General features: G+C 46.0%; 1 protein-coding gene across 2 annotated transcripts in view; it reads right to left on the reverse strand.

The window, feature by feature from the left end:
- RNF121 (ring finger protein 121) overlaps positions 1-17,158 on the reverse strand; it is a 40,502-nt gene that overhangs the window by 4,205 nt on the left and 19,139 nt on the right. Inside the window, exons 4-8 of one of the 2 annotated variants that reach the window (XM_060771296.2) lie at positions 12,557-12,711; positions 10,258-10,365; positions 9,446-9,566; positions 8,081-8,214; positions 901-1,002 (exon numbers count right to left, since the gene is read on the reverse strand). In XM_060771296.2, the coding sequence (XP_060627279.2) occupies positions 901-1,002; positions 8,081-8,214; positions 9,446-9,566; positions 10,258-10,365; positions 12,557-12,711 (620 nt within the window). Of the gene's footprint in view, positions 1-900; positions 1,003-8,080; positions 8,215-9,445; positions 9,567-10,257; positions 10,366-12,556; positions 12,712-17,158 lie in introns of those variants that run through there. The other variant, XM_067466437.1, reaches the window with a different exon arrangement.

Consider the following 17,158-nt stretch of genomic DNA (forward strand, 5'->3'; position numbering starts at 1 on the left):
ATCCACCTGCCTACCTAACCATCCACCCATCCATCTGTCTGCCTATCTATCTATCCATCCATCCATCCGTCTGTCCATCCACCTATCTACCTATCCATCCATCTACCCATCCATCCATCTACCCATCCATCCAACCACCCACCCACCCACCTGTCTGTCTCTCCATCCGTCCACCCATCCGTCTGTCCATCCACCTACCTACCTAACCATCCATCCACTCATCCATCTGTCTGTCCACCCACCCACCCACCCACCCGTCTGTCCATCCACCTACCTATCCAACCAACCACCCACCCACCCATCTATTCATCCCTCTATCCATCCATCCACCCACCCACCCACTCATCTACCCATCCATCGATCTGTCCATCTATCAACCTACCTACCTACCTATCCATCCATCCACCAGTCCATTTGTCTGTCTGTCTGTCCATCTATCCGTCCGTCCATCCACCCACCCACCGATCTATCTATCTATCTATCTATCTATCTGTCTGTCTGTCTGTCCGTCCGTCCGTCCGTCTGTCCACCTACCCACCCAGCTATCTGTCTGTCTGTCTGTCTGTCTATCTATCTATCTATCTATCCATCCATCCATCCATCCATCAGGCCCTTCTTTCCCTCTTGTTGCCTTCAAGGCAATGGCTAGAGGGGGGACGAGACAGGGCCTTCTGGGTGGCTTCCCAACAGTCAGTTAGTGAAGGTATCTATCTATGGATGGACAGCTGGCCAATATACCTACTACAACCACAAGGCACTTTTGGATGCCAGTGGTCAGCTGCTAGACTTCCAGACCAGGGTTCCCTCTCTGTCCTGGTTCTGATGATGGGAACCTTCCTGGACTTTGGTTTAAACCCCCAAACCCCGGCTCTGTCCCCAGCCAAGCCAAGCCAAGGATACGGGTTGCTGAACATCCGCTTGAGGTCCACCTTCTCCTTGCAGTAGGGGCAGGTCTGCTTCTTCCCCACGATGCACCAGCCCCGGATGCAGAACTCATGGAAGCTGAGAGGACGCCAGAAGTTAAGGAAATTGACTTAATATTTTCCACTTTTGAGCAAACTTCATCCCTCCTCCAGGTGTTTTGGACTTCAACTCCCACAATTCCTAACAGCCTACCTGGAGGGAGGGTCCAAGTTTGCCCATGCCTGACCTAGATAGTCCCAGAGAAAACGTTATACAGTGTTCCCTCGCTACTTCGCAGTTCGCTTCTCGCGGACTTGCTGTTTTGCGGGTTTTTGCCTCCCAGTTTATGAATGGTTGCCATTGCCAATAGTGGCCTTCGAATCCCTTCTCCTGGCAGCGATGGATTGTACCTCTTCCCCCTAGGAAGAGAGGCAGCCAATCAAGAGAGATTGCAAAGCAAAGCAGAGATAGCAAACAAAAAAGGTGTGTGGTGCCTTTAAATCAGTGTTTCTCAACCTGGGGGTCGAGACCCTTGGGAGGGTCACGAGGGGGTGTCAGAGGAGTTGCAAAAGACCATCAGAAAATACAGGATTTTCTGTTGGTTATGGGGGTTCTGTGTGGGAAGTTTGGCCCAATTCTATCATTCATGGGATTCACAATGCTCTTTGATTGTAGGTGAACTATAAATCCCAGCAATTACAACTCCCAAATGTCAAGGTCTATTTTCAAAAAAACTCCATCGGTGTTCAAATGTGGATATATTGAGTATTTGGGCCAAGTTTGGTCCAGATCCATCATTCTTTGAGTCCACAGGATCTCTGGACTTGGGTGAACTATAACTCCAAAACTCAAGGTCAATGCCCACCAAACCCTTCCAGTAGTTTTTGTTAGTCATGGGAGTTCTGTGTGCCAAGGTTGATTCAATTCCATCATTGGTGGAGTTCAGACTGCTCTTTGGTTGTAAGTGAACTACAAATCCCAGCGACTACAACTCCCAAATGACAAAATCAATCTAATCACTTCTCAACAAAAGTTTGCTCCAGGCACTGTCAGGCATTTATATGCTAATCAAGGTGGTCAGTTGAAACATTCACACCTAGCTCCAGCAGACAAGAGTCCTTTGTCCCACCCTGGTCATTCCACAGATATATAAACCCCTTTTCCTAGTTCCAACAGACCGCACTACCTCTGAGGATGCTTGCCATAGATGCAGGCGAAACGTCAGGAGAGAATGCCTCTAGACCATGGCCATATAGCCCGAAAAAACCTACAACAACTCAGTGATTCCGGCCATGAAAGCCTTCGACAATACATATATAGCGTTCCTACTTCCCGGATTTTCACTTTTTGCGGGTGTCCTTGGAAGGTAACACCAGCAATAAGTGTGGGAACACTGTAATCAAATATGTGAAGCAGCCAGTCTGCAAGAGTGGAGGGACAACTGTACTTGGACGAAATGTGCAAAGTAGGGTAGCATTAATTAAGAGCACTGGAAATTGTTCAAGGCTCCCCCCACCCCACTTCTTCCAGGAAAACCCACACTGCAAGAAACAACTCATGGGGCGGAGAGGGGTCACGCTGCTGAGAAAACGAGGTGGGGAAAGTGTGTGTAGATCCCAGCCATGACTAGAGAGTGACCACCGCAGTCACAAGGTGTCCACACACCCAATGGCTGTCATTGGCCTTTGTGATGGTTCCTCAAAGGAGACGTGGTGGAACACAAACTGGAGATGAGTCAACAGTGTGATGTGGCAATGTGACGAAGTAAGACGAAGGGTACATCTTACATCTACATTGCAGAATGAATGCACTTTGACACCACTTTAATTGCTGTGTCTCAATGCTATAGAATCCTGGGAGTTATACAAAAACAACAATTCCACAAACGCCAAAAGCAACAGCCGAAACCAGAACCTCAGCACACTGAAAGCCAAAACCAAGGTCATAACAACATCTGTTATAGAACTCCAGTATGCTGATGACAATGTCGTCTGTGCGCATTCAGAAAAAGATCTACAAGCCACTCTAAACACCTTCGCAGAAGCATACACGAAACTTGGCCTGTCACTGAACATCGAGAAAAGCAAAGTGCTCTTCCAGCAGTCACCAGCCGTCCCCTCTCCAATGCCAGAGATACAGCTTAATGGCGTAACATTAGAAAATGTTGACCATTTCCACTCCCTTGGCAGCCACCTCTCCACCAAAGTCAACATTGACACCGAAATACAACACCGCCTGAACTCTGCGAGTGCAGCATTTTTCCGAATGAGGCAGAGAGTATTTGAGGACCGGGACATCCATAGGGAGACCAAGGGGCTTGTGTACAAAGCTATTCCCCACCCAACCCTGCTCCATGCCTGCGAAACGTGGACTGTCTACAGACGTCACATGCAAATCCTGGAACGATTCCATCAGCGCTGCCTCCGGAAAATCCTGCAAATCTCTTGGGAAGACAAGCGGACAAATGTCAGCATGCTGGAAGAAGCAAAGACCACCAGCACTGAAGCAATGGTCCTCTGCCATCAACTCTGCAGGGCCGGCCACGTTGTCCGGATGCCTGACCACCGGCTCCCAAAGCAGTTGCTCTACTCTGAACTCAAGAACGGAAAACAGAACGTTGGTGGACAGGAAAAGAGATTTAAAGATGGGCTCAAAGCCAACCTTAAAAACTCTGGCATAGACACTGAGAACTGGGAAGCCCTGGCTCTTGAGCGCTCCAGCTGGAGGTCAGCTGTGACCAGCAGTGCTGTAGAATTCAAGGAGGCACGAGTGGAGGGCGAAAGATAGAAACGTGCCAAGAGGAAGGCGTGTCAAGCCAACTCCAACCGGGACTGCCTTCCACCTGGAAACCAATGCCTTCACTGTGGGAGAAGATGTGGGTCAAGAATAGGGCTCCACAGCCACCTACGAATCCACAAGGAAACCCATCATGGAAGACCATCTTACTCGTCCAATGAGGGATTGCCTAAGTAAGTAAGTAAGTAAGTACCATAGATGCAGCTGAAACGTCAGGAGAAAATGCCTTTAGAACATGGCCATATAGCCCGGAAAAACCTACAACAACCCAGTGATTCCAGCCATGAAAGCCTTTGACAATACACTGGGAGTTATAGTTAGGAGCGGAACTAGCACTCTTTGGTAGAGAGGACCCTGCAAAACTACAGATCCCAGGACCCTATAACATTGAGCCACAGTAGTTAAAGTAGGGTCTAATCAGACATGGGAAAACTTGGGTCCTCCAGGTGTTTTGGACTCCAACTCCCACAATTCCTAACAGCCTCAGGCCCTTTCCTTTTCCCTTCTTCAACCAGTAGCTGGAAGAAGACATCAAAGGCACAGAGTCTTTGCAAAAAGGTCTGAATGGCAGGGAACCCATTCACTTAGACCCATTCAGCCAAGCTGGAGCCAAGTTAGCGTTAATCACAACCTGTGGCATTTCAGCCCGAAGGAAAAAGAGAAGTCAGCAATTCGACATGTTGGTTTTGCCTCTCCGCGCACATGCCAAAGCCACAAGTTGGGCTGCGTCAGAGAAACGGGGATCGGAAACCCCGAAAGGCCGTGTTCTTAGTCAGGCAATCAGACGCTCTGCAGAGTGCTTCTTCCTGCAAAAAGAGAGCTCTGAATGCGTTTGCAGGGAGTCGTGACATGTACAGAAGCCTTTGTGAAACTACACCTCTCAGAGCACCAAAGCATGGAGCCAGATCAATAAAGTGGTGTGAAACTGCTTTAACTCTACAGTGCAGATGCACCCATTACTATCAGACTCCATTGATGCAACTTAAGGAGAGAATAAACATTGAACCTCATCTTGTAAACTCCAATCAATCAATCTATTGTCGAAGACTTTCATGGCTGGAACCACTGGGTTGTTGTAGGTTCTTTTGGTCTATATGGCCATGTTCTAGAGGCATTCTCTCCTGACATTTCGCCTGCATCTACGGCAAGCATCCACAGAGGTAGTGAGGTTTGTTGGAAATAGGAAAATGGGTTTATATATCTGTGGAATGACCAGGGTGGGACAAAGGACTCTTGTTTGTCGGAGCTAGGTGTGAATGTTTCAACCGACCACCTTGATTAGCCGAAAAAACCTACAACAACTCAATCAATCAATCAACCAACCAAAGAAATCTTGTGGGATGCAGACTCCAATGAAGCAATCAATTAGTCAATCAACAAATCATAGTCCAACATCGTTGTACTCTGCAGGAAAAGCACAATCTAAGCAGCCTCAAAAGATGACCATTCAGCCTCTGTTTAAAAACTCCCAATGAAGGAGCTGCCAGCAGTCTCCGAAGCAGAGAGTTCCACTGTTGAACAGCTCTCCTTATGGTAAGGGAGTTCTTCCTAATGTTCAGGTGGAATCTCTTCTCCTATCATGGCTCCATTCAGCCCTAGTCCTATAGAAACATGGCTCTCATGTCTGCTCTCAACCTTGTCTTCTGAGACTAAAGAAACCCAGCTCTTTAAGATGCTCCTCCGAGGGATTCATGGTCCTCAGACCTTTCATCATTTCAGTGGCCCTCCTCTGGACACATTCCAGCTTGTCAATATCTCTCTTGAATTGTGGTGCCCAGAATTGGACACAATATTCCAGATGTGGTCTAACCAAAGCAGAATAGAGGGGTAGCATTACTTCCTTAGATCTAGACACTATGCTCCTATTGATGTAGGCCAAAATCCCTTTGGCTTTTTTGCCGCCACATCACATTGTTGGCTCATGTTTAACTTGTTGTCCACAAGGACTCCAAGATCTTTTTCACACGTCCTGCTCTCGAGCCAGGCATTGTCCCCCATTCTGTATCTTTGCATTTCATTTTTTCTGCCAAAGTGGAGTATCTTGCATTTGTCACTGTTGAACTTCATTTTGTTAGTTTTGGCCCATCTCTCTAATCTGTCAAGATCGTTTTGAATCCTGATCCTGTCCTCTGGACTATTGGCTATCCCTCCCAATTTGGTGTCGTCTGCAAACTTGATGATCATGCCTTCTAGCCCTTCATCTAAGTCATTAATAAAGATGTTGAACAGGACCGGGCCCAGGACGGAACCCTGCGGCACTCCACTTGTCACTTCTTTCCAAGATGAAGAGGAAGCATTAGTGAGCACTCTCTGTGTTCGTCCACTTAACCAGTTACAGATCCACCTCACCGTAGTTTTGCTCGCCCACATTGGACTAGTTTCCTTGCCAGAAGGTCATGGGGGACCTTGTCGAAGGCCTTACTGAAATCCAGGTACGCTACATCCACGGCATTCCCCGCATCTACCCAGCTTGTAGCTCTATCGAAGAAAGAGATCAGATTAGTCTGGCATGACTTGTTTTTGATAAATCCATGTTGACTATTAGCGATGACTGCATTTGTTTCTAAGTGTTTGCAGACCACTTCCTTAACAATCTTTTCCAGAATCTTGCCCGGTATCGACGTGAGGCTGACCGGACGGTAGTTGTTTGGGTCATCCTTTTTTCCCTTCTTGAAGATTGGGACCACATTGGCCCTCCTCCAATCTGCTGGAACTTCTCCCGTTCTCCAAGAACTCTCAAAGATGGTTGCCAATGGTTCCGAAATGACTTCCGCTAGTTCCTTCAATACTCTGGGGTGTAGTTGATCTGGCCCTGGGGACTTGAACTCATTAAGAGCGGCCAGGTATTCCTGGACGACTTCTTTCCCAATTTGGGGTTGGATGTCCTCCAATCCCTCATCCACTCCATCTTGCTGAGGTTGAAGACTCTCTTTTTGTGAGAAGACCGAGGCAAAGAAGGCATTAAGTAGTTCTACCTTTTCCCTGTCCCCTGTCAGCATTGCCCCATCTTCTCCTCGAAGAGGTCCTATCGCCTCCTTGTTTTTCCTTTTTCTACTGACATAAGAATAGAAGCCCTTTTTATTGTTTTTAATGTCCCTGGCAAGTCTGAGCTCGTTTTTTGCTTTAGCCTTGCGGACCTTTTCCCTACAGGTGTTGGCTATTTGTTTGAATTCTTCTTTGGTGATTTCTCCCTTTTTCCACTTCTTGTGCATGTCTCTTTTGTGTCTTAGCACAGTTAGAAGTTCTTTGGACATCCATTCTGGCTTCTTTGCACTTGTCCTATTTTTTCTCTTTGTTGGCACGGTTTGCAATTGCGCCTTGAGTATTTCACTCTTGAGAAATTCCCATCCATCCGTAGCTCCCTTGTCTTTTAGTATCTGTGTCCACGGAATGCTGCTCAGCGTTTCCTTCATTTTTTGGAAATCAGCTCTCCTAAAGTCCAAAATGCGGGTTTGACTTGTCTTAGTTTCGGCCTTCCTTTGTACCTCAAATTGCAGGAGCACATGGTCACTTGCCCCTAAGGATTCTACCACTTCGACCGCATCGATCAGGTCCTCCGCATTTGTTAGGATCAGATCAAGAGTAGCCAATCCCCTTGTTGCCTCTTCTACCTTCTGGACCATGAAATTGTCTGCAAGGCAAGCGAGGAATTTGTTGGACCTTGTACTCTTGGCCGAGTTTGTTTTCCAGCAAATATCGGGATAGTTGAAATCGCCCATGACTACTACATCTCTTCTCTGTGCCTGTTTGGTCAACTGTTGGCAGAAGACTTCATCAAGTTCTTCCTCCTGGCTTGGGGGTCTGTAGTAGACGCCTACAACGACATCTTTTTGAGTCCCAGTTCCCTTGATTCTTATCCAGATGATTTCAAGCTGGTTTCCCAGATTGCTGTCTTGAATTTCTTCTGCAGCATAAGAGTTTTTGACATATAAGGCTACTCCGCCTCCTCTCCCCTTTGTTCGGTTTCTGTGAAAGAGGTTATACCCCTCGATATCTACATTCCAGCGATAGGAGTCATCCCACCAGGTTTCAGTGATCCCTATGATATCATATTTGTGGTGTAGTGCTAGAAGTTGGAGTTCGTCTTGTTTATTTCCCATGCTCTGTGCATTAGTGTAAAGACATGTGAGCCCCTGAGATCTTCCCTTGAGCTGTTTAATTGGGATTATTGTGCTTTTGGTACTTGGTCCTTGTTGTGTTTGTGCAGCCCTCCGTTTAGCCTTCTGGCGATTCCCAGACATTATGGGTAAAGTAGTGTTCGCAAGGCTGTTGTCCCCCTCCCCCGGTGGACCTAGTTTAAAATGTTCAATCTATCAACCAAACAAACCATCAATTAACCACCGCCGAGGCTGCTCTCCCCAAAGGAGGGAGCAAAGGATACACATGGTTGCAGGAAAGCCGGTAGGTGTTCTCGATGATGCCTTCTTCGTTGACTTCGACGAAGATCTGCTGCCCGCAGACGGCACAGACGCTGTCCGAGAGGTGCTTGGTGGGCATCCCTGTCGAACTGTAGAACTGCGGAGGAGGTCAAGAAGGAATAAATACACAAGGGAAACATTTATCTTTACTTTGGTTAGATTTCGGACAATAATAAATTCTTGGTTCGATTTTAACTCTGTTTTAATAGGTGATGTTATAGATTTGCTTAATAACAACAACAACAACAACAACAACAACAACAATAACAAGCCATTAGAACCAAGTGGGTGCTAGAAACAACATAATACGAAAGCTGACTGGCAAAACCTGGGGATCACAACCAGACACAGTGAAGACATCTGCCCTTGCGCTATGCTACTCTGCTGCTGAGTCTGCATGCCCAGTGTGGAACACATCTCACCACGCTAAAACAGTGGATGTGGCTCTTAATGTGAAATGCCTCATTATCACGGGGTGTTTGCACCCTACACCACTGGAGAAATTACACTGCTTAGCCGGTATTGCACCACCTGACATCCGCTGGGAAGTAGCAGCCAATAGTGAAATGGTCAAGGCAGAGACATCTCCAGCTCATCCCCTGTTTGGGTATCAGCCAGCACGTCAACGACTCAAATCAAGAAATAGTTTTCTAATATCGATAGAGACACTCGTTGGAGCACCTCAGCAAGCGAGAGTCCAAAAATGGCAGGCTCAAACCCAAAACCTCAATCTATGGCTGATACCAAATAAGAGACTCCTTCCTGGGCACGCAGAAAACTGGGCAACTTGGAAGGCGCTGAACAAACTGCGCTCTGGCACCACAAGATGCAGAGCCAACCTCAAGAAATGGGGCTACAAAGCAGAATCCATGACATGCGAGTGTGGAGAATAGCAAACCAGAGACCACCTGCTGCAATGCACCCTGAGCCCTGCCACATGCACAAGGGAGGACCTTCTTGCGGCAACACCAGAGGCACTCCAAGTGGCCAGATACTTGTCAAAGGACATTTAATCAACTACCAAGCTTGCAAATTTTGTGTTTTGTCTGTTTGTTTGTTTGTTTTGTTCTGTTAGAAATGTAATACAAATGTCTGGTTGCCCTGACACGACAAATAAAAATAATCTCAATGAGCTGTAAAAGATTACCAGAGAGTTGCACTGGAAGGACTAGAAAATACCTATATGGAACATGCAGCATTGTAAGATCATGGAAGGCAGTTCCTGGGCCCACGATGAAATTCTGGGACTATTGGGGAGACAAGGGAAGGCCAAACTTTTACTTAGGGCATACCAGACTGTTTGTAGCTTCCCCTGAGGGATCTCTTACCCCGATGGTGGACGCCATGTAATCCGCACACATTTCCGCAAAGTCCCGCTCCAGCACCCCGTAATAGAGGCCATAGAAGAGGAGAGAGATCCCGAAATCCATGCCGTCTTCCGGCTTGATTCTACCAATTTGGGAGAAATACACAGATGCACATTTACCACCAGGTAGATATCAACAAGTCATCCATTTAGCCTTGTTTCTTTCAGCAAGAAATCCCTGAAAACAGCAAATGGGTTGTTGTAGGTTTTTTTGGGATCTAGAGGCATTCTCTCCTGACGTTTCGCCTGCATCTATGGCAAGCATCCTCAGAGGTAGTGAGGTCTGCTGGAACTAGGAAAGTGGGTTTATATATCTGTGGAATGGCCAGGATGGGACAAAGAACTCTGACATGGTGGTTGTGTCAGACCACACAGAGAAACCACTGAAATACACAAGCATGTGGACAATTTCAACAGAAAGGAGGAAATCATGAAAATGAACAAAACACCACCGAGAAGGCCCTCTCTCTCATCCCCACCAACCATGCTTGTGACAGTGGTGGGAGCGAAAGGAGGGCCTCCCTGGAAGATCTTAAAGTTTGTGTCGGTTCATAGAGATGTGATCGCGGAGATAGGCCGAGTCCAAACCGTTTAATAGAGAAATAATAATAATAATAATCTTTATTTATACCCTGCCACTCTCTCTCTGTTGGGGACTCAGGGCGGCTTACATGAGGCCAAGCCCAAACAACAAGGCAGGGTATAAATTTAGTAAAGAAATAGAATAAACGAGAGCTCTAGCAACATTGACAACTAGAGACATATCTCCCTCACCTGAATAATAAGTTAAGCCCGAAGAGCGTGAACATGACGGCCATGTAGCCCACGATCCCCGTAGCGTAGCTGATCTTGTATATCAACAGAAACCACTTGTAAACCAACCTAGATGCCAGGAAAGAGAGCAAAAACCACACACAAGGCCCAGCTATTAAATAACAATAACAACAACAGTATTTATTACTAGCATATATTCCTGGTGTTGCTTATGTTTGCATTTTCTTTGTGGTTCTTTCTTCCCTTTTCCTCATACACCTTCTTCCTCTCCATCTCCTTTCTTTACTTCTTCCCTTGCTTTCCCTCAAACGCCTCCTCTTTTCCTTCCTTCCTTCCTTCCTTCCTTCCTTCCTTCCTTCCTCCCTCCCTCCCTCCCTCCCTCCCTCCCTCCCTCCCTCCCTCCCTCCCTCTTCCCTTCTTTCCCTCCCTTCCCTCTTCCATTTTTTCTCCTCCCTTCTCTTTTTTCCTTCCCACCTTCTATTCTCTTCCTATTACCTTCTCTTCTCCTCCTTTCTCCAATTCCTTACTTCTCCCTTCCTTTCTTGTCCTTTTCCTTCTCCTTCCTTCCTTCCTTCCTTCTTTCCTCCCTCCCTCTTCCTTTCTTTCCCTCCCTTCTTCCATTTTTTCCTCCTTCCTTCTTTCTCTTTTTTTCCTTCCCGCTTTCCATTCTCTTCCTATTTCCTTCTCTTCTTCTTCTCCCTTCCCCAATTTCTTCCTCCTCCCTTCCTTTCTTGTCCTCTTCCTTCCTTCCTTCCTTCCTTCCTTCCTTCCTTCCTTCCTTCCTTCCTTCCTTCCTTCCCTTCTTCCATTTTTTTCCTCCTCCCTTCTTTCTCTTTCTTTCCTTCCCGCTTTTTGTTCTCTTCCTATTTCCTTCTCTTCTTCTCCTTTCCCCAATTTCTTCTTTCTCCCTTCCTTTCTTGTCCTACTCCTTCCTTCCTCTTCCCTTCTTTCCCTCCCTTCCTTCTTCCATTTTTTTTCTCCTCCCTTCTTTCTCTTTTTTTCCTTCCCGCTTTCCATTCTCTTCCTATTTCTTTCCCTTCTTCTTCTCCCTTCCCCAATTTCTTCCTTCTCCCTTCCTTTCTTGTCCTTCTCCTTCCTTCCCTTCTTCCATTTTTTCCTCCTCCCTTCTTTCTCTTCCTTTCCTTCCCGCTTTTCGTTCTCTTCCTATTTCCTTTTCTTCTCCTCCTTTCCCCAATTTCTTCCTTCTCCCTTCCTTTCTTGTCCTTCTCTTTCCTTCCTTCCTGTTCCCTTCTTTCCCTCCCTTCCTTCTTCCATTTTTTCCTCCTCCTTTCTCTTTTTTTCCTTCCCACTTTCCATTCTCTTCCTATTTCTTTCTCTTCTTCTTTTCCCTTCCCCAATTTCTTCCTTCTCCCTTCCTTTCTTGTCCTTCTCCTTCCTTCCTTCCTTCCTTCCTTTCCCTGTCTCTTCCCCTCATATACATCTCACTCATTAGCACCTATTTCCCTCTCTTTCTTTCCTAGTGGCACCAGAGGACCACTTCACCTCACATCAGCCAATCTGTTTCCTTCCCTTACTTTCTATCTGCGCTGGGCCTCAAAGAGTTGGGTTTTGTTTTTGGGTCACAAAGGGTCTGTGTGCCACATTGCTAAATATATGTGTAGCAGGAAAAAAAATCATTATTTAGCATGTGCTGGGAAAACTAGGCTATTTTCAACACCCTGGAACCCTAAACCTGAAAAATAAAAGTGTTAGAACTCCAAAGCTTCCAGCAACAGAAAGGAAAAACTTGGAGTGCATCTATGCTGTAGAACAGGCCTGGGCAAACTTGGGCCCTCCAGGTGTTTTGGACTTCAACTCCCACAATTCCTAACAGCCGGTAGGCTGTTAGGAATTGTGGGAGTTGAAGTCCAAAACACCTGGAGGGCCCAAGTTTGCCCAGGCCTGCTGTACAATAATTTATAATTTATTTACAGTATTTATATCCCGCCCTTCTAACCATCCACTTGTGACATCGATGGAGTACTTCCTCATTCTTTTGCACGCTGCTGGAGTTTTATGGCGTCGTAAATTAGTTAAATTAGCCTCCCCACATAAGCAGCATCTAAATTTCCTACTTGACAGATGCAACTGTCTTTCGGGCTGCAAAGGTTGACAGCAAGCTAGACAAATGGTCGGGAGCTTACTCTGACCCGGGCTGGTTTCGAACTCATGACCTTTCAGTCAGTAGTGATTTTAATGCCGCTGACTCCCAACTAGCTGCGCCACATCCCGGTTTCTTTGCACTTTAAATGCCCTGGATCAATGCTATGGAGTCATGGAAGCTGGTGCATCGGCTCACCTGGGCGTTGTCTGGAGGAGGGGCTTCCTGGTGGCCCTGAAGGTAACGAAGGCCGTCACGGCGGAGAAGAAGACCCAGATCCCCAGGAACCGCCACCAGTGCAGCTTCACTGTGAAGTAAAGGGGAACGACCCACATCTGGAAGAGGGTCACCATCTGCAACAGAAGGCCAAAGGTCAAGGTGTGTATGTGTGTGTGTGTGGGATGGACCCAGGGTCATGCAGAGGGCAATCACCACTGCTGCTGTTGCTGCACCCCATAGTTCCTTAGGTTTTTCACCTCCTTCTTTAGTGCATATCTACCAATTTAGCAATCATATAAACAAAGTTTCTGGAGTAGAACAACTATTTTCAAAGTCAGGACCACACAATTAAACAGGAAAGAACACTTTCGAACCAGGAACAGAAAATTGTCCAAATTTTCTGTGCCTTCGGAGAGTGACCATCCAACCCATTTTTGTTAGTTTCCATCTACAGTTTGTTTACATGATGCACTTTCCCCTACCCCTAATGAAGCCCAAACCCCACTGCTCCCCCGTCTCGGGCTCCTCCTTTACAAATACACCTTTTCTATTTCCTATCCCACCCAGGGTTTTAATGTTTCTAACATTTTATCTTGCACATTTGGCCCACCCTTTGTGACTGATTTCATTATGTTATTTTGCATTGTCTAGTTTATTTTGTTGCATTATGTATTTTGTTGTGTTTAATTTTCTATTGTTTTGTATGTTATTTTGTTGTATTATTTTGGGGCTCGGCCTCATGTTTGCCGCCCTGAGTCTTCCCAGAAGATCTTAATCTTGTTGTTTGTAGGTTGGACATTTGTAACTCGGGAACTGGCTGTAGTTAAAAACACAGCAGCCAGATTGGTGACATGAACATCCAAGAGTGAGCATTTTGCACCTATATTACAGTCACTCCACTGGCTGCCAATTAGTTTCCGTGCAACGTACAAAGTAGAATCATAGAATCATAGAATCAAAGAGTTGGAAGAGACCTCATGGGCCATCCAGTCCAACCCCATTCTGCCAAGAAGCAGGAATATTGCATTCAAATCACTCCTGTCAGATGGCCATCCAGCCTCTGCTTAAAAGCTTCCAAAGAAGGAGCCTCCACTACACTCCAGGGCAGAGAGTTCCACTGCTGAACGGCTCTCACAATCAGACAGTTCTTCCTCATGTTCAGATGGAATCTCCTCTCTTGTAGTTTGAAGCCATTGTTCCCTTGCGTCCTAGTCTCCAAGGAAGCAGAAAACAAGCTTGCTCCCTCCTCCTCCCTGTGGCTTCCTCTCACATATTTATACATGGCTATCATATCTCCTCTCAGCCTTCTCTTCTTCAGGCTAAACATGCCCAGTTCCCTAAGCCGCTCCTCATAGGGCTTGTTCTCCAGACCCTTGATCATTCTAGTCGCCCTCCTCTGGACACATTCCAGCTTGTCAATCTCTCTCTTGAATTGTGGTGCCCAGAATTGGACACAATATTCCAGGTGTGGTCTAACCAAAGCAGAATAGAGGGGTAGCATTACTTCCTTAGATCTAGACACTATGCTCCTATTGATGCAGGCCAAAATCCCATTGGCTTTTTTTGCCGCCACATCACATTGTTGGCTCATGTTTAACTTGTTGTCCACGAGGATTCCAAGATCTTTTCCACACGTACTGCTCTTGAGCCAGGCGTCACCCATTCTGTATCTTTGCATTTCATTTTTTCTGCCAAAGTGGAGTATCTTGCATTTGTCACTGTTGAACTTCATTGTGTTAGTTTTGGCCCATCATCTCTCTAATCTGTCAAGATCGTTTTAAATCCTGCTCCTGTCCTCTGGACTATTGGCTATCCCTCCCAATTTGGTGTCGTCTGCAAACTTGATTGTGTTGGTTTTGACCTTTAAAGTGTTGGTTTTGACCTTTAAAGCCCTATATCAGGGATCCTGAAACTGTGGCCCTCCAGCTGTTTGGGCCTCCAACTCACAGAAGCCCCTATTGCCAGCTTGTTCAATGGCCAGGGATTCTGGGAGTTGGAGGACTGCAGTTTGAGGATTCCTGCCCTCCATGGTTTGGATCCAAGTTCCTTACAGGATGGCCATTTCCCACATGATGCATGGCCTCTTTGGGCAATTAGGTCCTCTGGGTTTTGCATGTACTCCAAGCAATCAGAATCCGACTGGCAACCATCACCCAGAGGACCCCCATTTCATCGGCCGCCCCAAAAAGATGCGTGTGGAAGCACCTGCCAAAGGAAGAGATCCCACAGCAGCTAAACAAGCTGTTGGAATTTAAGATGCAACTGAAGTATGTTAAAGCCTTCTTTGGAGGCTTTGAAACAGGGGCTGGATGGCCATCTGTCAGGGATGTTTTGATGGTCCTTTTCCTGCATGGCAGAAAAAGGGGGTTGGACTAGATGGCCCATGCAGTCTCTTCCAACTCTATTATTCTCAGATTCTATGAAGACATCTCTCTTCCGGCAAACAGACCCAGTCCATTTTTAACTATGTATGATCTGTATTTTAATGTATTTTTGTATTAATGTATTATGATGCTATTATGTTTATTCTATGTGTGTATGAATTTTCCACTGTTAGCCGGCCTGAGTCCCTCTTCGGAGGTTGAGAAGACCGGGTTATAAAAGCTCTAAATAAATAAATAAATAAATAAATAAAAATAATAAAAACTACGTATTTTAAACCCATGTCCTGTGCTTACTGTGTTTTAATATTTGTTCTGTGTATTTTAATAAATGTGTTTCATAGAAATATGTTTTAATATGCGCATTTTATCTCTACGCAGATGATGTCCAGATTGGTCACTCCTTTCCACCTGTCACCAAGGAGGCTGTCCAGACCTTGAATCGATGTTTAGCTGCTGTGTTGGACTGGATGAGGGCTACCAAATTGAAATTGAATCCAGACAAGACAGAGGTCCTACTGGTTAGTCGCAAGGCCCAACAGGGCATAGGGTTACAGCCTGTGTTAGACGGGGTTACATTCCCCCTGAAGGCACAGGTTCGCAGCTTGGGAGTGATCCTGGACTCATTGCTGAGCTTGGAACCCCAGGTCTCAGAGGTGGCCGGGAGAGCTTTTGCGCAATTAAAACTTGTGCACCAGTTGCGCCCGTACCTTGGGAAGTCTGATCTGGCCACAGTGGTCCACGCTCTTGTTACATCCCGAATAGACTACTGCAACGCACTCTATGTGGGGTTGCCCTTGAAGACGGTTCGGAAACTTCAACTGGTTCAGCGAGCGGCAGCCTGGCTGCTCACCGCAGCGACATACAGAGAGCACACCACCCCTCTGCTGTGTCAGCTCCACTGGCTGCCGGTTCAGTTCCGAGCCCAATTCAAGGTGCTGGTTTTGACCTACAAAACCCTGAACGGTTCTGGTCCAGCGTATCTGTCCGAACGTATCTCCCTCTACGTCCCACCACGGAATTTAAGATAATCTGAGGGGGCCCTGCTCTCAACCCCACCGCTTTCCCAAGCAAGGCTGGTGGGGACAAGGAGCAGGGCCTTCTCAGTGGTGGCCCCTCACCTGTGGAACTCACTCCCAGTGGATATCAGGGCGTCGACATCACTCATGTCTTTCAGGAGGAAGGTAAAGACGTGGTTGTGGGACCAGGCCTTCGGGCAATCTGCTAACTAGGTAAGGACAACCAGACAAACAGGACCGGCAAGACGGATAAATGTGGAAGGAAACTCCGAACTATGAGATAGCGAACATTGACCGGCAATAAGGAGTAATTGGTTTGTATCGGTTTGTATGTAATTTTTATTGGTTTTATTGGTTTTAACGGGTATAGATGTAATGTATTGCTGTTGATTGTTAAATTGTGTTTTGTTTTATTGCTGTGGTATGTTACGGGCATCGAATTGTGCTTTGGATGTGTAAGCCGCCCTGAGTCCTCTTTGGGGTGAGAAGGGCAGGGTAAAAGTAAACCAAATAAATAAATAAATAAATAAATTTTATAGAGAGTTTTAAATAATTATGTGTTTTAATAATAATAGTAATAATAGTAATCATCATCATCATCATCTTTATTTATATCCCGCCCCCTCTCCCCAAGGGACTTGGGGCATCTCACAATATAGATAATACAATTATTATAGAATGGAATATGGAATATGTGTTATAGAATAACACATAGAATGGAATAAAAAAATAATAACACATGCAATCAATATAAAACACAATGTTGTAACTTGTCTCAAGCTGTGAGGAGAGGCGCGTAAGGAATGTTATGGATGTATGGATGTATTTAAAGTATTTCTACCCCGCCTTTCTCCGCATTGCAGACTCAAAGCAGCTTACAACATTAAAAATACACGAATTCCAACAGTTAAATGTATTCATGAATACGCTTTAATGTGTGCATTTTGCATAAAGTTTTATAATTGTATGTTTTTCACTATTTTGAACCTTGTCTCGAGGAACAGCAGGTAAGAAATAAAATTTATTGTTATTATTATCGAGCCAGGGCAGTGGTATCAAGTTGCATTCATTCTACAGCGTAGATTTGCCCACGCACTGTAAAACCCAATGCAAGGTTTATTTATTTATTTACTTCATTTAAATACCGCTTTTCTCAGCCCTTAGCCGACTCAAAGCGCTTA

Source organism: Anolis sagrei, chromosome 3 (assembly GCF_037176765.1).
Source record: "Anolis sagrei isolate rAnoSag1 chromosome 3, rAnoSag1.mat, whole genome shotgun sequence".
Classification (NCBI taxonomy): Eukaryota; Metazoa; Chordata; class Lepidosauria; order Squamata; family Dactyloidae; genus Anolis; species Anolis sagrei.